General features: G+C 42.2%; 1 protein-coding gene across 3 annotated transcripts in view; it reads left to right on the top strand.

Annotated features, from left to right (window-relative positions):
• The window catches only part of LOC137438937 (plexin-A1), a 583,415-nt gene that overhangs the window by 406,578 nt on the left and 151,414 nt on the right, over positions 1-25,423 (top strand). For all 3 annotated transcript variants that reach the window (XM_068134429.2, XM_068134443.2, XM_068134436.2), the window contains exons 19-20: positions 20,510-20,752; positions 25,335-25,423. The exon at positions 25,335-25,423 is cut by the window's right edge and continues 61 nt beyond it. In XM_068134429.2, coding sequence (XP_067990530.2) covers positions 20,510-20,752; positions 25,335-25,423 — 332 coding nt within the window. The remainder of the gene's footprint in view (positions 1-20,509; positions 20,753-25,334) is intronic.

The following is a 25,423-nucleotide window of genomic DNA, read 5'->3' on the forward strand; positions in this document are numbered from 1 at the left end:
TCTTCTCCAAAGGACAGCATGGTACCACACTCGGCGGAAGCTTTACTGGGATGTAATCCTGCTGAGAGTGAAATCCATAACTATGCTTTAGATGTAAGTATGCTGCCAACTGTGCTATATTTTTTCCTTTTCTATTTAAAAAAAATAAAATCAAAGACTCTTGGAAGAGTAGACATCGGTGTACCTTCCATGGATTGCAAGGACATTATACAGTGGACAATGGATAAGACAAACACATTGTACATGGAATTTGAACCTGATTTACCTGTATCTTGAAGCAAGGGTCCAAATGGGAAGACTTTTGGGCAAACCCATTCACAAATAACTTTACAATGGCCTCGTCCTTTAATTGGCTGCTTTGCAAAGCTAAGTAGCAAAATGTCTTGTTGGATTCTCTCTTTGGCTACTAGCTACAACCGCCTACTTTCTGGTCTTGCACCCTCGGCTCTTTCTGTGCTCTGTCCTCCCCCAGGTTACTGCAGGTTACACACGGTGCACCATCAACCCCATTCTGGTGAAACTCTCAAAATCCATAATCACTGCTTACCTCCACTCATTCGTTCCTCTTTTTTTTTTCCAGCTTCCACACTCTCTTCAATCTCATTCTTCCCTCCAGGTCTTCAAGACAGCCATTCTCCACCATCTCAGACCATCCCCCAATCAAAACCATGATCTTTTCTACCCCCGTTAAACCACACCCTCCCCCAAATTTCCAGTTTTTCCATCCTGTATATATGTATGAATAGGAAATCCTGTATGAATCCTGTATGAATAGGGAATTCTATCCCGGACGACATTTGGGAATTTTGTCCGCAAAGACGAGCCCCCAATTTCTGTTACGTGCTCCTCCCCAGACCCCGGTCACGGTGTACCTCCGAGCCCCGAGAGGAGTCACGGCAGAAAGATGTGTTATTCTGTATGTCAAAGATCAATGGTGAAGCCACACCAATTGTTACCAACAAACAAATATTGTATTAAGATCACACAAGAATAACAGTACAACAAGAATAGTAATCAATTGTACAACCAATATATATTTCCTATGATGGTACCATCAGGTTCGTACAATATAACTCACTGTGCTCCAAATGAGCGAAAAGAAGAACATTCCCCAATGTCTCTATTCCGGCATCAAGCCAAAGTTGAGTCCGGCTTCAAGCCAAAGTCGATCCGCTCCAGCGATCGTCAGAACGATGTCTAATCGAGACCAGAATCCCGTTCGGATGACAGTCAAAGGTCCCGCTGCCAAAGCTGCGTAAAGGCGCCCTCACGGCGACTGGGAAATCCCACCCTCGGGTATGGACGTTCCACGGCTCCCACTCGGCGACCCGCAGATTTCCAACTCGAAAGCCACATTGCACACACACACACACACCAGATTAACGTCTGAATGCGGTGAAAATGGTTTGAAGCGAAGTGAAAAACCTTGAGTGAAGCGCAAAGCGCGCGAGTCAAAATGGCCGACGGCCCGTTCTCGAGGCGTAACGGCACTATGATGATTCTCCTCGGAATCGACCGCAAAACCTGACACGCAGGTTGATCTGTCACAGCGATAATAACTCTGTCGCAGGAATCCCTTTCCTGGGAAACCCAAAGTTCACTCGTGACTCTCGTTCCCCAATCGTTCGCTCCAGACCTCGAAGCAGCTAGGCTTCTTCTCCGACTCACTCGCCCCGCCTTCTCCTCCTCTTCCTCTTCATCGTCATCGTCGTCGTCGTCGTCGTCCGGTTCCGGTTTCATTTAAAACATTAACTTTTTTTTACCTTTTGAACATAGTAATCCCTAACTCCCTTAAACGACAACAATAATAGTACATGGAATCAAAAATGTTGACAGTGGACGAAAACCACAACAACGGAAGTGACGAATCCGTAACACTTCCCCCCCTCAAGAAAGAAAGTTTGAACATAATGAAAACTTTCTTTGCAGGCAAAAACTCTTTTAACAAACAAAACTAAAACTCACACCCAAATTATCAATTCACGTGAGCAACAATAATTAATATTCCCCAAAATAAAGCAACAAAACTTCCAAACAACCTACAGAAATTTCCAAAGTTAGTTCGCTCTGGACAAAGCATCAGCAACGACATTGTCCCTGCCCTTTACATGCTCAATTTCCAAGTTGAACTCCTGCAAAGCCAAACTCCATCTCAGCAACCTCTGGTTTTTATTTTTCATTTTTTGAATGAAGGTTAAGGGGTTGTGATCAGTGAAATCCAAAGCAAAACAAATCTATAGCACTTTTTGAAGGAGGCCGAGCTGAGAGCCAGGTTTCATGGTGGTTGGGTGGTGAGGCCTGGAAGTATTCACTGCATGGACGCATTTAGGAACGTGGAGTTCACGGGTTAATCCGTGTAGGTATCTTGGCTCGGCTGCTCCTGAGCACTCAGTGCTTCCAACTCTTCTCTTGATCATAAAAATCATAATCACGGTTGTAGAGTCGGGTGCTGTAGTCACGTGAGTAGCGGTCCCCATCTCGGCTACCACCGTAATAGTCATCCCGTCTAGAGTTGCCAAAACTGCGCTGCTGCTGCTGGGAGCCTCCGTAGTAATCACGACTGCGGCCGCCACCAAAACTACTACTCCCACCCCGGGAGCCATAGCCACCCCTGAAACTACCTCCACGTTTTCCTCCTCCGTATCCCCCTCGACGCCCCTGGCCTGCCTTCTCTACTGTTCTGGTCCGACCATCCAAATCCTTGCCATTCAAATCCTTTTCTGCATCTTTGACGTCCTTTGTGTTTTCAAACGTGACAAAGCCAAACCCTCTCGGCTTTTGCGTCTCCCTGTCTTTTATCAGCAGCACTTCCAAGAGTGGTCCATATTTGCCAAAGATAGAGTCCAGAGCATCTTCACTTCTGTCAAAGTTCAGTCCACCTACAAAGAGCTTGCCAACATTGCCTCCATCCATGACTTGTGTGTGCTGACACTTAGTTTCAGGGTACTCGACAAGAAGTGACTGTGCAAAGCGTGACGTCAGTACCTTCTCCTTCTCTTCCGAGCGCTTCCTACCCATAGCGCGAGTCGCGGCACAGGATGGAAAGATACCCGGAAGTTACTGCTCTAACTGTGCGGTGTTATTTTCCATACGAGGCTTTTCAACAAACATCGGATTACCAGAAACTCGACCACCGGCCAAATCATTCCCGATAACAAAAGAGATTCCCTTTACAGGAAGAGTGGCTTGTAAACCTACGGTGACCGGTCCTGACACCAAATCAGACTTCAAATGGATGAAATGAAGTGGAGCTTTAACATAGCCACCAACCCCCTGTAAAAGAACACTAACACCAGTTGCCGTCTTCTCTGACAATGGCAAAATGCCCTCAAGCATCAAAGATTGATGTGCTCCTGTGTCCCTCAATACCCTAACAGGTCTCTGGTTCGTTAAGTCTCCATCCAGTGACACAAACCCCTCTGAAATAAAAGGTTTGTAACCCTCTTGAACAAGGTCGTTCTGTGATGCCGTAACTTTGGCATGGGAACCTTCACAAGGCACTGTCCTCCAAGGACGATTTCTCGCATTTGCCAATGCATTCGGAGTTGTACGAGTCTAACTCCGCTCCTGATTTTTCCTTTTCAGGGCGTAACATTGGGACATCAAATGCCCAGGTTTCTTGCAAAAAGCGGAAGTAGGTCCGGAGGAAAAACTCGTGGTCTGCCTCGGGCCCCCTGGAAGATAAGTCTGTCTTGGAACTGTAGTCTTCTGATCCCTAAAATTCGCGGTATCAGATTTGTCCCCATAGTCATCTCCAGGCCGCCTCCATGAATATTTGTTCTCCGCCCCTGATTTACCATAACTCCCCTGGCTAACTCTAGGCGGGAGGTTAGGTTTGTGGAACCCCATCCTGTGTGTCAAGTGTTACGTGCTCCTCCCCAACCCCCTGGTCACGGTGTACCTCCGAGCCCCGAGAGGATTCACGGCAGAAAAATGTGTTATTCTGTATGTCAAAGATCAATGGTGAAGCCACACCAATTGTTACAAACCAACAAGTATTGTATTAAGATCACACAAGAATAACAGTACAAAAACAATAGTAATCAATTGTACAACAAATAGTATATCATTCCTATGATGGTACCATCAGGTTCGTACAATATAACTCACTGTGCTCCAAGTGAGTGAAAAGAAGAAGATTCCCAATGTCTCTATTCCCCGGCTTCAAGCCAAAGTCGATCCACTCCAGCGATCGACAGATCAATGTCCAATCGAGACCAGAATCCCGTTGGGTTGGCAGTTACAGTCCTGCTGCCAAAGCTGTGCAAAGGCGCCCTCCAGGCGACTGGGAAATCCAAAGGCGCCCTCCAGGCGACTGGGAAGTCACACTCTCGGGTATGGACGTTCCAAGGCTCACAGTCAGCGAACCTCAGATTTACCTTAAAAATCTGCGTTGCACACACACACACACACCAGATACGTCTGAATGCGGTGAAAACGGCTGAAGTCAAGCAAAGAAAAAGCGCAAGGGCTGAAGCGAAGCAAAGAAACCTTGCTCGACGCACAAAGCGCGCGAGTCAAAATGGCCGACGGCCCGTACTCGAGACGTAATGGCAGTCCAACGATTCTCTTCAGAATCGACCGCAAAACCTGACACGCAGCTTGATCTGTCACAGCGATAACAACTCTGTCACAGGAATCCCTTGCCCGGGAAACCCGAAAGTTCGCTAGTGACTGTCGTTCGCTCCAGACCGCAAAGCAACTATGCTTCTTGTCCGACTCCACTCGCTTCGCCTTCTTTTCCTCCTCTTCCTCTTCTTCTTCGTCCAGTTCTGGTTTCATTTAAAACATTAACCTTTTTACCTTTTGACAAGAATAATTGCTATTTCCCTCAAACAACAATAATAATAATACATGGAATCAAAAATGTTTACAGTGGTTTACAGTGTAACCCTCTTGAACAAGGTCATTCTGTGATGCCGTAACTTTGGCATGGGAACCTTCACAAGGCACTGTCCTCCAAGGACGATTTCTCGCATTTGCCAATGCATTCGGAGTTGTACCAGTCTGACTCCGCTCTTGATTTTTCCTTTTCAGGGCATAACATTGGGACATCAAATGCCCAGGTTTCTTGAAAAAAAGCGCAGGTAGGCCCGGAGTTAAAACTCGTGGTCTGCGTCGGGCCCCCCGGAAGATAAGTCTGTCTTGGAACTGTAGTCTTCTGATCCCTAAAATTCGTGGTATCAGATTTGTCCCCATAGTCATCTCCAGGCCACCTCCATGAATATTTGTTCTCCGCCCCTGATTTACCATAACTCCCCTGGCTAACTCTAGGCGGGAAGTTAGGTTTGTGGAACCCCATCCTGTGTGTCAAGGCATCGTCATCTGCCACGGTTGCTGCCTCATACAACTCTGGTACTTTCTTTTCATCCAGATGTACTTTAATGTCCACGTGGACACACTGTTTGAATTCCTCCACCAAGATCAATTGTCGCAACAGGTTGAAGTCTTTCCCAATCCCCTTCGAGTCACACCACCGATGAAACATGGTTTCCTTCATTCTGGCAAACTCCACATGGGTCTCACTCTCCCTTTTCCTGGCATTCCAGAATTTTTGCCGGAAAGCTTCAGGGACCAATTCATAGGCTTTGAGCATGGTTTTCTTCACTATCTCATAATCTGCACATTGGTCAATCGGTAAACCCGAATAGATATCTTGAGCTTTACCCACCAGAACACTTTGCACTAACATAGTCCAGGACCCCACGGGCCATTTTAGCATTTGAGCCACTTTCTCAAAGTGTAAAAAAAACTTGGCTACCTCCTTTTCATTGAAGGGTGGAACCAGCCTCACATGCCTACCAACATCCGAAGTGTTCTGACTCGTTGTCGAACTAGCCCGCATGGATACTACTTCTCTCCGTTCTCCCATTAATTCCAGCTCCTTGAGTTTAAGTTCCTTCTGATACTCCATGTCACGTTCCTTTAAAACCCTTTCGGCTCTCCTTTCCTGTGCTCTTTCCTCTGCTCTTCTTTCTTCTTCAGCTCTCCTTTCCTCTGCTCTTTCCTCTGCTCTTCTTTCCTTGAGGTCTTTTTCAGCTCTCCTTTCCTCTGCTCTTTCCTCTGCTCTTCTTTCCTCGAGTTCTCTTTCAGCTCTCCTTTCCTCTGCTTTTAACCTTTCCTGGCTCTGCAGTTGCATCTCCATTTTCCAGGGCTCCACATTTTCTTTTTCCTCGGGTAACCAATCCAAGGCTACCTCTTTCCATGTTCCTTGTCCCACCAGAGATTCTACCACCAATGTCTGCATCTCTGCTTTCTTCATATTAACTCGGACCTCCAAGTTAAAATATTTGGCCAATATCAAGAGTTCCGATCTTTTTAACGCTTGGAACTGTGCCTCATTAGGGGACGCCGCAAACTTTTCTGCGCCAAACACCATGGTGCCTATCAGTTAACACCTGTTAACCTTCACACAAAAAATTTCAAATTTTTTTTTTTTTGAAAAATTTGGGAATGTTAGAAAAATTCCAAATTTGGGAATTTTGGGAATGTTAGGGAATTCGATCCCAGACGAGTGTTAGGGAATTTAATCCCAGACGATGATGTTAGGGAATTCTATCCCGGACGAGCCCCCAATTTCTGTTACGTGCTCCTCCCCAGACCACGGTCACGGTGTACCTCCGAGCCCCGAGAGGATTCACGGCAGAAAGATGCATTATTCTGTATGTCAAAGATCAATGGTGAAGCCACACCAATTGTTACCAACAAACAAATATTGTATTAAGATTACACAAGAATAACAGTACAACAACAATAGTAATCAATTGTACAACCAATATACAGTCACGTGAAAAAGTAAGTACACCCCATGTAAAGTTTTGACTTTTTCAACATATTTCAACATACAGCTATTTGATCTTCATTTCAACAATATTGATAGATAAAGGTGATATAATATAACAAATATCATGAAACATTTACATTTTGTAGTCCATTGTATCTATCTATAATTCCAGTAATCTCTGTGTGTCTGTGTGTCTGTGACCGCTGTTTCTCGACAACCACGGGTCCGATATACTTGAAACTTGCCAGATATATTGCTGGGGACCTGAGGATGTGCCTTTTCAAGGTTTCATATTAATCGGAGAAGTAGTTACCGAGCTATGTCCAAAAAACGATTCAACCAATCAGAGAGCAGCGAGCTATCACGTGTGCCGAACGTGGCGAACAGACTCTGCCTCGGACGGCACATTTGAGAGCGTATTCATTTATTTCACGTTGGCAAACTATGTTGGCGTTAAACTATGTTTTAAAACTAATTAAAACTAATTTGCGATTCATCGTAACTGCGATATGCGACCTTCCGGACAGTCAAATGAGGACGTCACTTCCGGACTTACGGATAGTCATAGTGACGACGTACTGATGCTGAACGTGGCGAGCAGACGCTGCCTCAGACGGCACATTTGAGAGCGTATTCATTTATTTGACGTTGCAATCTGTGTTGATTGTTGTAAGGTACGATCGATTGTAGTACACGTTTATAATAACTCTGCCGATACAGGCCCGATTAACTGCAGCGCCATCCGAGCTGCGGCGTCGGGACGATACATTCATTGTACGGTCACATCACGCACTTACGGGCACGCCCATGGGCCCATGGGCACGCCCATGCATGCATGGGCGAAGACATTTTTATTTTTGGCAAGGAACGGGCACCCACGTACGGGCACGTCCTAGTCTATCTATAATTCCAGTAATCTCTGTGTGTATGTGTGTTTGTCTGTGACCGCTGTTTCTCGACAACCACGGGTCCGATATACTTGAAACTTGCCAGGTATATTGCTGGTGACCCGAGGATGTGCCTTTTCAAGGTTTGAAATTAATCGGACAAGTGGTTCCCAAGGTATGGTCACCGTACTCGCAAGCCGTTCACTTTGGCTTTGCGAATGGACCAAACCATTTCATGTAAATAGAGGGGGGGGGGGGGGGTTCTACCGTACTCGCAAGCCGTTCGCTTTGGCTTTGCGAATGGACCAAACCATTTCATGTAAATAGAGGGGGGGGGGGGGGTTCTGTGGTCGTTACTGCCACGTGGTTTCAAAGTTTTTTTTTGTTGTTGTTGTTTGCACGCATGTTTTTTTGCACCCACGTACGGGCACGCCCTAGTAATTTAAATGAACATAAATGCAAATTTCGCATGTAGAAAAAGTAAGTACACCCCTACATTTATCACTACTTCAAATACCTAAAATTAGAATCAGGTGCACCAGCTCAGGTGCAAATGATTAGAACATCGTTGGAGAGGATCTTGGAGGAACCTGTCTTATTTAAACCACAGACATTTAGTTTGGTTTGCTCTTTGTTGTTGAAGTGTGCGGCGTCACCATGCCTAGATCAAAAGAGCTCTCTGAGGCCTTCAGAAAGAGGTTATAGATGCCTACGAGTCTGGGAAGGGATTTAAAAAGATCTCCAAACAATTTGAAATCAATCATTCGACTGTCCGGAAGATCATCTACAAGTGGAGAAGATTCCAAACAACTGCCAACTTGTTAAGGCCAAGCCGCCCCAGCAAGTTCAGCCCGAGAGCAGACCGCAAGATGCTGAAAGAATTCTCTAAGAACCCCAGAATGTCATCACGGGACCTACAGCTATCTCTTGCCACTGTTGATGTCAAAGTGCACGAGTCTACCATTAGAAAGAGGCTGCACAAATTTGATCTACATGGGAGGTGTGCCAGGAGGAAACCTTTGCTGTCCAGAAAGAACATTAGGGCAAGACTAAAGTTTGCCACTGATCACCTTGGCAAAGACCAGCACTTCTGGAACAATGTGCTCTGGACAGATGAGTCAAAGGTAGATCTATTTGGCCACAGTACCAGAAGACATGTTTGGCGAAAACCAAAGACAGAATTTGACCACAAGAACCTGATACCAACTGTAAAGCATGGTGGTGGAAATATTATGGTTTGGGGCAGCTTTGCTGCAACAGGGCCTGGGCAGCTCACCATCATATAATCCACTATGAATTCTTCATTGTACCAGAGGGTGCTTGAGGGTAATGTGAGGCCATCTGTTGGAGAGTTGAAGCTCAACCGAAGGTGGACCTTGCAACATGACAATGACCCTAAACATACCAGTAAATCCAACAAGGAATGGCTGAAAAGAAAGAAATGGAGGGTTCTGGAATGGCCAAGTCAAAGCCCGGATCTAAATCCCATTGAGATGTTGTGGGGGGATTTGAAACGAGTTGTGCATGCAAGAAACCCCTCAACCATCGCACAGCTGAAAGAATTCTGCATGGAGGAGTGGGCAAAAATTTCTCCCAGTCGATGTCAGAGACTGGTAGACAGTTAAAAGAAACGCCTACTTGAGGTTGTTTCTGCCAAAGGGGGCAATACCACCTATGAGAGCCAAAGGTGTACTTACTTTTTCCACATGTGAAATTTGCATTTATGTTTATTGAAATTATACAATTTACAACAAAATGTAAATGTTTCATGATATTTGTTATATTATATCACCTTTATCTGTCAATATTGTTCAGATGAAGATCAAATAGCTGTATGTTTAAATATGTTGAAAAGGTCAATACTTTACATGGGGTGTACTTACTTTTTCACGTGACTGTATATTTCCTATGATGGTACCATCAGGTTCGTACAATATAACTCACTGTGCTCCAAGTGAGCGAAAAGAAGAACATTCCCCAATACCTCTATTCCGGCATCAAGCCAAAGTTAAGTCTGGCTTCAAACCAAAGTCTATTCGCTCCAGCGATCGTCAGAAAGATGTCTAATCGAGACCAGAATCCGGTTCGGATGACAGTCACAGTCCCGCTGCCAACGCTACGTAAAGGCGCCCTCAAGGCGACTGGGTAATCCCACCCTCGGGTATGGACGTTCCACGGCTCCCACTCGGCGACCCGCAGATTTCCAACTCAAAAGTCACGTTGCACACACACACACCAGATTGACGTCTGAATGCGGTGAAAATGGTTTGAAGCGAAGTGAAAAACCTTGAGCGAAGCGCAAAGCGCGCGAGTCAAAATGGCCGACGGCCCGTTCTCGAGGCGTAACGGCACTACGATGATTCTCCTCGGAATGAACCGCAAAACCTGACATGCAGGTTGATCTGTCACAGCGATAACAACTCTGTCGCAGGAATCCCTTTCCTGGGAAACCCAAAGTTCACTCGTGACTCTCGTTCGCCAATCGTTCGCTCCAGACCTCAAAGCAGCTCTGCTTCTTCTCCGACTCACTCGCTCCGCCTTCTCCTCCTCTTCCTCTTCGTCGTCGTCCGGTTCCGGTTTCATTTAAAACATTAACTTTTTTACCTTTTGAACATAGTAATCCCTATCTCCCTTAAACGACAACAATAATATTACATGGAATCAAAAATGTCTACAGTGGATGAAAACCACAACAACGGAAGTGACGAATCCATAACAATATATATATCTATATATATATCTATATATATATCTATATATATATCTATATATATATATATATATATATATATATATATATATATATATATATATATATATATATATATATGTATATATGGGGCTGCAAAAGTAGGTATACAGTAATGAAAAACAAAACGTGCGCACAAAACGTATTTTATTGATTATACAAGCATATCAATAATAACATATCAATAATAAACATATTAATCCCTCAAATGTTCAAACTGTTTGCCCCCGGCATTCACACACTCCACAAGTCGAGTGTGGACACCCATGCACACTCTGGCACAAAGGTCTTTATCAGCATCAATTTCCTGGCAAGCCTCCCGTATGAACTGAATCATGGCATCAACAGAATGTGGCTTGCGTGCAAAAACCATGTCTTTTACACATCCCCAGAAAAAGAAGTCCATAGGGGTGGGATCCGGCGAACGTGGTGGCCAGTCAACGGCTCCCCGATGTCCAATCCACCTGTTGGGAAATTATTTGTCAAGTAGCGCACGCACAGTGAGTGCGAAGTGCGGTGGCGCCCCATCCTGCTGAAAGTAGAAGTCGTCCTGCTGCTGTTGTTCACGTACCTGTGGTATGATTGTATCCGTCAGCATGTTCAGATACACGTGTTGATCAACAGTCCTGTGCAGAATGATAGGTCCAACGACACCTTTGCAGGACAGGCCAGCCCACACTGTCACCCCAGGTTGATTGAGCTGTTGCTCAATCGTGACTTTAGGGTTTTCAGTTGCGTAGTACACCCAATCAATTGTGCCGATTAATGGCACCCGATAGCTTAAAGTTTGCTTCATCGGACCACACGATTTTGCGCAGAATGCTGTCACCCTCTCGTTCCTCGTTCAGGGTGGCTTCACAAAATTGTAAATGCCGATCCGAGTCATCCTCTAATAAACCATGTATCAATCGTGGCACGTACATTTTCAGTCCTGCACAGTGCATCAAACGACCCTACTATCTGCGTTCAATACCCAATTCAGATGACGCCCTGTTTTTCGATTTCTGAGGGCTCTGGGTAAATGCCAGGGCGACTTGCATTGCATTCTCTGGCGTTGTCACGGTGACTGGTCGACCACTCTTCGGTGAGTTGTGGATAGACCCCGTCCTCTCAAATTTGTCACGTATCCGGTAAATCGTGAGCCTAGTTGGTGGAGGCGATGCAAATGTTTCTCGCCACTGCTCTCGCACACGTTCACTATTCTCTGTCTTCCAGTACTGTTTCAAAATCCATTTGCGCTCCTCGTCCGTTGAATTACCAGCCATCGTTAAATTTCCACTTCACCTGCAAATAAATAGATGTATTATTGAAAAAATTACGAAAATAAAAATATAAAAAATGGTAATAATGATTTTAATGAATGAAATGAATTCTAGTATTAAATTAATCCGAGCACCACTATTATAATACTGGTAATACTGGTATAGTCCTTACTGTATACCTACTTTTGCAGCCACATATACCGGGGGCATATACAGCCCCCTGTATATGTATGTATATATATATATATATATATATATATATATATATATATATATATATATATATATATATATATATATATACGTATATATATATATATATATATATATGTATATATATATATATATATTAGGGTGGTCCACAGATATATGTCATATTTAATACTATTAAAAATCCATACTCCACAAGGCCGCCCTTGTTCCTATGTTTATAAAGATCATAGGAACCAAATATGAGGTCAACTAGAACTTATTTAGAGGTTGCTCAAAAAATAACAGTTTTAATTACTCCCGCCAGGGAGTAATGCATTCACTCGTGTCCGTGTGTGTGTGTTAGTGTGTTTGTGAACAAACTGTGTCTCTCCGTTCTCAAGACCTAACTCTCTTATCTGTCTCCCTCTTCCAAATCCTGATGGTATCTGGTCAAATCTGTTTCTGGGGTTTGTTCCCCCTCCATCCCCTCCCTTACCTCAAACGGCGACACAGCTGACTCCGCACGTGAAAAAGCTGAATGACTCAACTCTGTGTTTGCCTCTAAATCTTGTGTCCCAAACCCATCCCTCTCTGTACCCACCGTACCCAGTCGTACCCAGCTGCTCCTGGACTCCGTGTCCTTTCCTCCTGACAAGGTGGAAAAGTTTCTGTCAACCCTCGACTCTAATTCTGCAACTGGAACTGACGGCATCAGTCCACTGGTCCTAAAATCCTGTTCTTCCGCTCTTTCACTCCCTCTCTCTGTTCTCTTCACCCTCTCTTTTGCTCAAGGTCAACTGCCATCTGCTTGGAAATCAGCCAACATCACCGCTTTGCACAAAAAAGGTGCAAAAACAGATCCCAGCAACTACAGACCAATCAGCCTTCTCCCAATTATCAGCAAAGTCATGGAATCCATCATTGCTTCGGATATGAAATCTTTCCTCTTCTCCAATGGCTTGATCTCTGATCATCAATTTGGTGTCAGACCAGGTCACTCTACTCTGGACATGCTGCTTCTGCTGTCTCAACAATGGATGGAGGTCCTCAATGCCAAACAGGAAATTAGAGCTGTCTCCCTCGACATATCACGTGCCTTCGATACGGTCTGGCACCCCGCTCTGCTCACCAAACTCTCCTCCTTTGGTATCCATGGAAATCTCCATGCATGGCTGGCGGACTTCCTCTCTCGTCGTAGTCAACATGTGGCCCTGAATGGGTTTCTCTCATCTCCTCTTCCTGTTCAGGCTGGAGTTCCCCAAGGCAGTGTTCTGGGCCCTGTGCTTTTTCTGGTCTTCATCAATGATCTCTCTGACTCTCTTGAAAATCCTCTCTATCTCTTTGCTCATGACTCCACTCTCTGCCGCTCCATTCCTCATCCCTCAGATCAGCAGTCTGCAGCCTCCTCACTCTCTGCAGACCTGGACAAAATCACAGACAGGGCAAACAAGTGGAACATGTCTTTCAATCCTGACAAATCTCACACTCTTACGATGTCTCTCCGAAAAGACCGACTGGACAACCCTCCCATCTACTTTCTGAATAATCCTCTCCAAGAAGTTCTGTCACTCAAGCTTTTGGGTCTCACTATCTGCCATGATCTTTCCTGGGAAAACCACATTTCCAAGCTGGCCTCCAAAGCCAGTCGCCGACTGGGCATCCTCCGTCATGCGAAGTCCTTCCTTGGCACACCTGAGCTCCTCACCACATACAAGGCTTTCATCCGCAGCTCAATGGAATACTGCTCTCCCCTCTGGGCTGGTGCTCCTGCCTCACACCTAGCTCGTCTTCACGCTGTTGAAACCAAAGCGTTCAGAATCATTGGAATCTCCCGCGATGACGCTATCTCCGAGGGCCTTTCACTTACTCACCGCAGGCAGGTTGGTGGTCTTTCCGTCTTCTACCGACTCCTCTCCGGCCTTGCTCCCCCAGCTCTCTCTGGGCTCTGTCCCCCAAATATTCCTGCAGGACGCACAAGATCTGCCTGCAACCCTCTTATGGTTAAATTGCCAAAATCAACACTCTCTGCTCACCTTCACTCCTTCATTCCTCTTTTCTCCCGCCTCTGGAACAAACTCCCTCACTCTCTTCAATCCCACTCCTCCCTCCAGGTCTTTAAAACGGCTGTTCACCACCATCTCTTATCTTCCCCAATCCAAAACCTTGATCTTTTCTACCCCCGCTAATTTCACCCCAAATCCACTTTTTTGAGGTGACTTTTGTCTTCTTTCCTGGAAGTCCTTGGTGTCCTTGCGTTTTATACCTATCCTGCCTCCCCCCAGGCCCTCTCCCTCCCACACATCTCCCGATGTCCCTGCTCTCAAATGTTGTGTTTGTGTGCTTCCTCCCCTTCTCTCCCCATCTTGTCGACCACTCCCCTTTTTATATACTTTGTTTGCTTGTTTGTTTGATTTGTTTGTTTGATAAATGTTAGCTCTTTCACGAGCCTCGACTCTGTATACAAAAAAAAACAAAAAACAAACAAACAAGATATCTGGAAAAGTTCTGAACGGATTTGGATGAAAGTTGGTGGGATGATTGCCCTTGGGATAAGGAAGAATTGATTAGTTTTTGGTGAAGCTCAGGATATTATTCCCGATCCAGGAATTTTTTGAAGGATTTTTTTACCATTGGAAGATGGGGCTCAATTTTTTTTAAACATTATCTTCTATATATTCTACTAGCAGAAGTACCCGGCATTGCCGGGTGGGGGAAGGGAGAGGAGGGGGAAGGGGAGGGGAGGGGAATGGGGGGAGGGGAGGAGAGGGTGGGGAGGGGAGAAGAGGGGGGGAAGGGGAGAAGAGGGGGGGAGGGGAGAAGAGGGGGGGAGGAGAGAAGAGGGGGGAGGGGAGGGGGAGGAGGAGAGGGGAGATGAGGGGGGGATGGGGAGGGGGAGGGATGGGAGGGGTAGGGGGGAGGGGGAGGGATGGGAGGGGGAGGGGCAAGGGGGAGGGGGGGGAGTGGAGGGAGTGGGGGGAGGGGGGATGGGGGAGGGGGGGATGGGAGAGGGGGAGGAGGAGGGGGAGGGGGATAGGGGAGGGGGGAGGGGGAGGGGAGAAGGGTAGGGTGGAGGGGGGGAGGGGAGGGGGAGGGGAGGGGGAGAGGGGAGTCAAGTCCGAAGTCATTGTCGTCAATTGAATGTCGCATTTATTTTTTATTCCCTGTCAAATGGCATTGGTCCCACATTCCGAACCCGGAAGTTGGACGTCATTGTCGTCAAATAAATGTTTCACTCTGTCACATGCCGTTGGTCCCATGTCAATCGGATGAAGTTGAAAAATTAACGTTATGAAGTTTCTCTGGGACGTACTGATTCCGAATATGAAGTTGAAAAATTAACGTTCCGAAATACGCTGATGATGTCATAATTTTAAAACGCGAAGTTTTTAAATTTTAAGGTGTGCTGTAGTTGCTCTGAGACGTACTGATTCCGAATATTCCTTTGGTTTTGCTCTGCGATGAGTAGTTCACGAGTTATAAGAGGACAAACAAACAAACAAACATACTTTACTGCTTTATATAAATAGATATTTAACATTGTGATATGAAAATAGTTTTCATATTTGTTGTAAATGTCGTTTAAACTCATGGTTATGCGTTAGAGCGGTGTATTTTTTTAGCGGCGTCGTCTTCAATGTTAATTTTTTTTTTCTAATAAAGACATATTCTGTCATTTTAAAACCACCAAAGTGTGTATTAGGTTTCCCCGTTTTATAAAATGTATCGATTGATACGTGTAATGCTTTAACACTGTTTTTTTTTGGGGGTTTTTTTTTTTTTACCTTAGGAGAGATATCAACATTTAGCTCAGTGAATGTCATTCGCGGTGTCAGTATTTGATGAACTTATAAAGACTTAGTTCCAGATTTGTCAATGGCTGAGGTATATTAACAAACGAATAAAACAGATTTGGCAAAATTCCAACTTTTTAAAAAAAGATCGCATATTCACCCAGGGTTGTGAGAGGCCGAAGAAGAAGAAACCTCGCATGTGATTCCCAGACCAAATAAATAATTCTGGTTCTGGCTTTGCGATTTTCAGGTTTATTACTCCCGCCAGGGAGTAACGCATTCGATCGTGTCCGTCCGTGTGTGTGTGTGTTCGTATGTTTGTGTGTTTGTTTGTTTGTGAACAGGATATCTGGAAAAGTTTTGAACGGATTTGGATGAAAGTTGGTGGGATGATTGCCCTTGGGATAAGGAAGAATTGATTAGTTTTTCGTGAAGCTCAGGATATTATTCCGGATCCAGGAATATTTTGTGGAAAATTTTTTGGGAAAGATTTTTTCTGTTTTACTGCATTAAAGCTTTCATTCTTATTCTTAAATGATGTTTTTCTCCTCTAATTCCGAGATATATCAAAATTAATTCTCTGACAGTTAGGGCCTACTTTCTTTTTAATTTATTGTTTTGGGGAGAGGGGATGTTAAACAAAACGTATTATTCCAACTTAACCCACGGCGGGAGTATGCGCTCTACTGAGTGGCGTTCTAGTTTATACTGTTTTTTTCAGATGGCAGAAAATCACAGCTCTTCCACAGTTTGATTGCTGGGCAAGTCTGAAAAGGAAATAATATGTGGGGGACTACCAACCAAAGGACACACATTGCAGAAAATGGTGTACCATCACATACATTAACACCATACAGTTCGTAAAAGTGCCAAACTTAGTGTTCAAGCTGTGTGTGCATACTGGGAGAAAGCACGAATTCCAGTGCAGAGAGTAGATTCCTGTGAGCGCCAACTTTTGAAGTTGTATGATGCCTACAAACTGGTAAAGAAAAATAGAACCAAGACATTCGAAAACTATAGAGTGAAGGAGCAGATGTTCAAAGATGATCTTCAATCCCCCTTCGATATCTCACCAAATGATGCGCTTGAGAAAATGACGAATGAAGAAGACAAAGCATTCCTTATCATGCAGCGTGAGGATCCCTCAAGTTCATGTATGGGATCTGTGGACAACACTCTGGCAGTGAAGGAGAACAGAAAGCGTATCAGGCTTGAGAATGAAGATAAAAGAAAGAAGAAACATGCTGCTGTGACTCTAACAGCAACGCAATCTGTTCCATCAACATCGGCTGTGGCAATTTGAAGCAGAATGAAGAGCAGAAGCAATTTGTCTTGAGAGTTGTGAATCTTTATCGTGAAAACTTTCCAGTGTCGACCAAAGCCATCTTGTCAAAGAAATAGGCATTGTTTTGAAACACAAGTTTCTGAAAACAATGTGAGGTAAAATCATTCAAATTATGTGTATTCTGATGTTTACTTCGTTTTAATTGTTCTGATAGATTTGTTTTATCGTCTCTGATAGATATTTCATATTTTCTGATGGATGATTTATTTTTTCCGATAAATGATTTATTGTCAAATTAATACATGAATGTTTAATCTACTGTTTTGTTTTTAATCTTAATTTGACTATGTGAATGAACATTGAACAATGAACAATTGAACATACATGTACATTGTACAATGGTACATTGTACATAATTATTTATTAGTTTACAAACAAACAATAACAATAATAAATAATTTGAGTAATTGAAAATAGATAATTATCTATGAATTGATGGATGATGCTAAAAATTCTGTGTAAAAATTCATTAAAATTTGTTCTGTAAAAATTCATTCAAATTTGTCAACATTTTGAGCAACCTCAACATTGTCCAATCAAGCTCAAATTTTCACCACAAACTACTTTCTTCAATAGGAATAGGGGCAGGCTTGTGGGGAAATGAAAATCCAATCTTCAAATGTTTGGACCACCCTAATATATATATATATATATATATATATATATATATGGGATTCCGAGATCATTAGTATTGATACGTTTGAATGTCAAGAAGGCCAACCCATGTGAATGTCAGCCAATATCAATTGAACTGTGAATCAATTTGCTCATTTTGTGAAACGGCAAAGCTTGCACTGTTCATATTATTACAACATAAAAAAAAAACTAAAGTTAAAAATGACAAAGTATTCTTAGCAAGCATTTCACACGATAAAAGTACATTCATCTTCTACTACCATGTCCTACATATATACTACGTACTACGAATACCTCTATGACGATGACTGCTATTACCGTGAAAACTATGACTAAGACTATGACTTCTACCTTAATGACCCCAATTAATCTCTTCTTCCTGTGTGTTCAGCTGAGAAATATGTTTGTCTCCAGTCCTTCACGAACTGGCTAATCAGACTTGATGGTCGACTGGAGCTGATTTGGGCAGCAATTTGTCATTTAATTCAGGATGTCGGCGTGAATTCACCTACTTTTTGTAAAAGACATAGTTAAATCTTTAACGTGCACCAGCTAACGTTACCAGTTGTGACACCCAGCTTAACCTGCATCCAATCTGTGCACTCTGTGAAGGAACACCCTGACTGTGAACTTTCATGAATCTAAGAGACTGAAAAAGGATATACATAAAATTGGACATCCACGTGTGTCGTGATTTGTTCAGCTTTTATTGACTCTCACAGATGCGAATAACTTTAAACATTGAAATTTCCAGCTTTACTGCAAAAGATTGTGACCAATCTATCTACGTTTAAATTATCTACGTTTAAAGGTAGACAAACATTCCCACTCTTTATGAAAGATACCATGCGATTTATTTACAACCAGCTCCTTATTATATGCATCCAAAGACAATCACGCAGCACAAATTATTAGTAGTTTTTAATTATTATTAGTTTTTAATTATTAGTAGTGTTTAATTATTATTAGTTTTTAATTATTATTAGTTTTTAATTATTATTAGTTTTTAATTATTATTAGTTTTTAATTATGATTAGTTTTTAATTATTAGTAGTTTTTAATTATTATTAGTTTTGAATTATTATTTGTTTTTAATTATTAGTAGTTTTTAATTATTATTAGTTTTTAATTATTAGTAGTTTTTAATTATTATTAGTTTTTAATTATTATTAGTTTTTAATTATTATTATTAGTTCCCCCCCCCCCCCCCCCATTCCCATGCCTCCTCCTCCCTCCCCAAAGCCCTCTCCCTCCCACAGATCTCCTGATGTCCCTGCTCTCCATCTTGTTCTCCCACTCCCTTTATCATATGTTTTTTGTTTTATGTGTCAGTTTGTATTTTTTGTAATCAATGTTAACTCTTACACGAGCCTCGACCTTGTATACAAAAAAAAAAGAAGATCATTCCTATTCAAAACTGTGTCCAATGTGATATCGTTTCTAAACATCAATAAGAAGAATATTCGGAAAATTTGAGGATATACGTAAATATGCAAAACTGATCTGCCAGCAACCCTCTTATGGTTAAACTGCCAAAATCTTGGCTCTCTGCTCACCTTCACTCTTTCATTCCCCTTTTCTCCCGCCTCTGGAACAAACTTCCCCACTCCCTTCAATCCCACTCCTCCATCCAGGTCTTTAAAACAGCTGTTCTCCACCATCTCTCATCATCCCCCATCCAAAACCTTGATCTTTTCTACCCCCGCTAATTCACCCCAGATACACTTTTTTGAAATTCCAACTTCTTTCCTGGAAGTCCTTGCAGTGTCCATTTGTTTTATACCTCTCCCACCTCCCCCAAGCCCTCTCACTCCCACAGATCTCTCGATATCCCTGCTCTCAAATGTTGTGTTAATGTCCTTCCCCTTCTCTCCCCATCTTGTCTACCACTCCCCTTATTTTGTGTTTTATGTGTCGGTTTGACTTTTTGTGTGATTAATGTGAGCTCTTTCACGAGCCTCGATCTTGTATACAAAAAAACAAAAACAAATGAAATCATCTTGCTCAATATACTTACATGACTCCTCAAATAAATGGACACAAAGAAAACAAGAGGTCGGAATAAATAAAAATACTGAAAATTTGAACACGAGACTGTGCAGTCAGGAAACATACACCTCTCCGCAGTCACCCTACTCGCCCCACCACCCAAAACAGGAGCCTGACTGCGTGGCCTGCACCAAAAACGGCTGAGTTTGTGATGAAAGCGAAGCGATTCCCCACGGCCTCCATTCATTTGTGTTTATGCATAATGCGTGATAGCCGGAGCTGGGGGTCTGCGTGAATTAATTTCTTCTCGCTTGTCCAGCCTTTCATTGTTAGCAGCTGGTCGGGCCTGAAACAAATACATCAGTCCAGAGAGAACCGGATTTCCTTTGTAGGGGGAAAGAGGGGGAAGGGGAGGGGATAAGTAATGCTTTATTGGATACTTAATCATTTCCATATCTGGAAATACATGTTTGTATTAGGTCGAGAAGGTCTACAAGTTCCACAACAAATTATGTGTTTTGGAATATTATCATTCAACAGTGATGTTTTATATGTATATGCGGAGAAAGCTACAACAAAATATATAGTAGAGGAGCGAAACAGATAGAAAAAGAAAAACATGGAGAGAAGCAGAGGAAGATGGGAAGATTACACAATCAGATGTAATAGATGCAGAACAATTGGAAGCAGATGCTCCGTGACATTGCATTAGGATCTTCATTTCTGGATCTGAGAATGGTAAGAGAAAAGTTATTCGTTTGATTTGCTCTTGGTATTCTGTTTATTTTCTAACCATGCTAAAGTTTTGGGAATATTGCAAGAATATAGTTTGACCATGTGTGCTGTGCAATCTTTCGCTTTACTTTCCTGGCAGACCTGCTTTGTGTTGAATGACACCACCATGGTATGCAAGGCACCCCACCTCTCTGCACAGTCAATTGATCGGCAACCTCCTGCCTCAGGACTTCGTGCTGATGAATTTGGCTTTGAACTGGATGGAGTCCTTACAGCGCGTACCCTCAACAATTCCAGATTTGTCTACTTTCCTGACCCAGCTCTAGACACACCAGCGGATGGCACACTGAAAATCAAGCCTGGAACACCGATTATCCTGCGGGTCTGACCCATGCTTTTCATCATTGTGATTGTTTTTATTTACTTAATATGACAGTTGAATTCTCGGTAAACTAACTTTTGAGATATATATATATATATATATATATACATATATATATATATATATATATATATATATATATATACATATATATATATATATATATATGTATATACAGTGCATTCGGAAAGTATTCAGACCCCTTCACTTTTTTCACATTTTGTTATGTTGCAGCCTTGTGCTGAAATCGTTTAAATTCATTTTTTCCCTCATCAATCTACACTCAATACCCCATAGTGACAAAGAGAAAACAGGATTTTAGAAAGTTTTGCAAATTTATTTAAAAGAAAAAACTCAAATATCACATTGACATAAGTTTTTTTGACATTGACATATCACATTATTTGATTTGATTGATTTGATTGATTTGATTGATCACATTATTTGATTGATTTGATTGATTGACATATCAATGACATATTTGACATATCACATTGACATTGACAAAACCAAGACATAAGGTCAAAGGAACTGCCTGCAGAGCTGAGAGACAGGACTGTGTCGAGGTACAGATCTGGGGAAGCCTACAAAAAAATCTCTGCTGCATTGAATGTTCCGAAGAGCACAGTGGCCTCCATAATTCTTAAATGGAAGAAGTTTGGAACAACCAGGACTCTTCCTAGAGCTGGCCGCCCGGCCAAACTGAGCAATCGGAGGAGAAGGGCCTTGGAAAGCGAGGTGACCAAGAACCCGATTGTCACTCTGGCTGAGCTCCAGAGATCCTGTGTGGAGATGGGAGAAACTTCCAGATGGACAACCATCACTGCAACACTCCACCGATCTGGGCTTTATGGCCGTGTGGCCAGACGGAAGCCAAACAGTTCAATCTTGGTTTCATCAGACCACAGAATCTTGTTTCTCACAGTCTGAGAGTCCTTTAGGTGCTTTTTTGCAAACTCCAAGCGGGCTTTCATGTGTCTTTCACTGAGGAGAGGCTTCCGTCTGGCTATATATTGTCCTCTCCAGATCTTTAGCTTTCCTCTTTTTCGGAGAAGAATAAATATATTATCACTCTCCTGGAAAAATTAATCTCTTCTTGTCTGTATGAGCCAGATTTATGGACGAGCAAAGTGAAATTGACAGTGGAGTTGTGAGGCAACAATTGGGCACAACCATCAAGAAGATGACGAACAGAAATGGAATAAAGACGAGGAGAGAGAGGGAGGAAACACTGAAATCAGTAATTAATAGGTTTGGGTTTAGGAGGGCTGAGTGGGGTAATGAAGAGCATTGGTCAGGTTGGTGGATGACATGAGGTGGTGGAATACTGCTTTCTTGAAGCCCTGGAGGTAGTGTGAGACAGAGTATCCTGTGGAATGGGGTTCTATAGATGGGAGTAGTGAGGAATAAAAGAGTTCAGGTATGCAATCTGGATTTTGGAAGTTTAACGAGGAGGGGATCACACGAAGAACACGTGCATCCTCCTGTTGTTGGGGGTGAGGGAGCAATGCTGAAGAATATGAGGTGGAAAACAGAGAGATCACCGACCTGCTTACGATGTAAGAGCATCTGACCTTGTGTTTCGGCCTCATCACAGAAGATTCCAATAAATTTGAAAGCTTTAGATTCCATAGAATCCAGGAGAGACAGATGTGATTCTGGAGCACCACCAAAACTACACCATATTTGAAAAGTATGAGTAGCTCTGATTTTCCAAAGAAAGTCACAGATTAATGGACGATGTCCACGCTGTGGATGGTTGTGGAGGACAGCTGTGCTACGTATATGGTCAGCACACAAAAGGTCAATGCTGATGGTGAGGCCGAGAAGGTGAAATGACTAAACTTCTTCCCATGCGGATAACCAAGGAAATAAATCGGTGGGTTCATTTCATGATTATTATGAAGTGATCCGGTGAGCCTGGGATTTTTCAGGATTGAAGGAGATGTTGCATTTGTCAACCAGAGTCTAATCATTATGAGATCTAATTGTAATTTGATGAGGGTCAATTAAATGATAAATATAAGATTTTTTTTGTAAGGGCCTCTTTATTGCTTTGCAGCTCTTTGTAATAATCCTCTTCCTTGGGAGGGTCCTTAATTGAAAAGAGACGAGCCAATAGGGATTCAAAAAGGATGTGCAATCATTTGAGAATAAGGGAATACATTAGCATCTGTTTTTGTTATCCATGCAGCTATGGAATGGCAGGGTGTGTCTCTACACATTGAATGTACTTGGCGAGTACCTAGTTGGTGTTTTATTGTCTCCCTTCATGAAACGTTTTAATCAGGTCATTTAAATGATTGCACTTTAACATTCACAATGCGCTTTACTTTCTTTGAATTAAATTAGTTACATCACCATCAATATCTGAAATTACACGAATTAACCTTAACATTGAAAAACTTCTGCTCATCAATAGACGTTGTCCAAGAACAGTACCTATATTTTGTAATTGCCCAATTGTAAAAGTGAAAGCAGCAGACGTAGGTTCAAGAAGAAGGCTTCATTGAAGAAGAATTCATTTCAGTGTTCTACTTTATCAAAAAGAAGAAGAAAGATAACCATAAACCTTTGAAGCTCAGTGTCAGTTCCGAATGAAAGCACACGAGACTTTTCATTTATTTTTGCTTTCTTTTCATCCCTGGTGAAAACAAGTAAAGAAGAGAAAACATCCAGGGCAGAAGAGGGCCTGGCTGCAAAGGTATATATATATATATATATATATATATATATATATATATATATATATATATATATATATATATATATATATATATATATATATATATATGTATATATATATGTATATAAATACATATATATATATATATATATATATATGTTATATATATGTATGTACATACATATATATATGTATATATATATATATATATATAGATATATATATATATATATATATATATATATATATATATATATATATATATATATATACACATACATATATATATATATATATATATATATATATATATATGTATATATATATATTTATTTATTTATATATAATTTATGTATATATATATATATATATATATATATATATATATATATATATATATATATATATATATAATTTATGTATGTGTATATATATATAATTTATGTATGTGTATATATATATATATATATATATATATATATATATATATATATATATATATATATATCCTGGTGTTGGCTTAGCGGTGAGGGTGCCGGCTTGGGATCCTAGGATCCTGAGTTCAAATCCCGGTCAATCACTGAACTAACGCCAAGGGGGTTGACTCAGCCTGTCATCCTTCCGAGGTCGGCAAATTGAGTACCAGCTTGCAGGGATGAATGATCCCGGTGTGTACCCCGGTTTAGAATAGGTACACCGTATCCCTGCGCATCGTAAGAGGCGACTAAGGGTTGGTGCCAGGAAGGGCATCCGGCCATAAAAACATTGCCTCAAACAGGGAACCATCATTGTCATGGGGCCCGCAAGGCTAACCCCTGCTCTGGTGGGGAAAATGGCCTTAAAACGATCATTCATTCATTCATATTCATATATATATATATATATATATTCACGAGTATGTACATGAGCATACCAATCTGTTACAAAACCCACTCCACTTCAGCCGCCATACTTGTTTCATCACTTGTTGACGAATCATCAGTGACAGTATAAACAGAAGCACGCACAACTGAGGTTCCCGATCATATACCATGTGTAATGTCAATACCAGTTACCATATAAATATCAACACCCAATCACGTTTCTCACAAGTAATTGGAGGTAATAACCAATCAGCTTTCACCTCATAAATTACCCCTGCTGTCGAGGATTATCAAATAGATGAAATCCAATGCTCTTCGAGCCAAAAAAAGCTGCATATAGCAACCAAGAAAAGAAACAGAAGGTAAGGCCTTTGTTTTTGAAACCATAACCAGGTTCCTTTAGAGTTGCAGACATTTACAAGTAGTTCATGCATGAGAATCCCAATAGACATAAACAAGCACTACCTCTAATGCTCCATGTTAAATAGTATTTGCACTGCACATGGTGCAGTACATGCTTGGGAGCCTCGGTGGTGTGCGTTTCTGTCTGCACTGTCGCTGATGATTCGCCAACAAGTGATGAAATTGGTGTGGCGGCTGAGGGGGCGTGTGGCTTTGGGATTTGCATGTATGTACTACTTGTGAATGTCTGCACCTGTGGAGGAATCCTTGGTATGTCACACACATTTATGTACCTCTCTACTGCATGCGACACACCATGGTGACAGTTCATACTTGGTCAAAAATGTAACCCATGTTTGACATCTCAGAGCGGTTTCCAAGAAAATTGTCATCAATATCAATGGGAAAGAGGAGTTAGTTGAGGAAATAGATTCAGTTATACCAATTAGCAGGTACTGTGTTGAAGAGGGTGTGAAATAGTGTCGACCACCATGAGTCTAATTATTGGGCCATAAACTTATTCATGCTTAAAACAACCACATGTGATCCAGTTAATAATAGGTGGTGGCTCAGTACAAACAAAAAAAAACGCTTTATTGAATGTTGTGATCTTCCTTTGCCATATTTCTAGGGTGAAAACCTCAGCCCACCAATAAGTTCTAAAGACCGGAAGCTCAATTACTCTGTGCACCTGGCTGGAGTGGCCTGCTCTGTCTCTGT

Source organism: Myxine glutinosa, chromosome 1, assembly GCF_964187855.1.
Source record: "Myxine glutinosa chromosome 1, kmMyxGlut1.1, whole genome shotgun sequence".
NCBI classification, from domain to species: Eukaryota; Metazoa; Chordata; class Myxini; order Myxiniformes; family Myxinidae; genus Myxine; species Myxine glutinosa.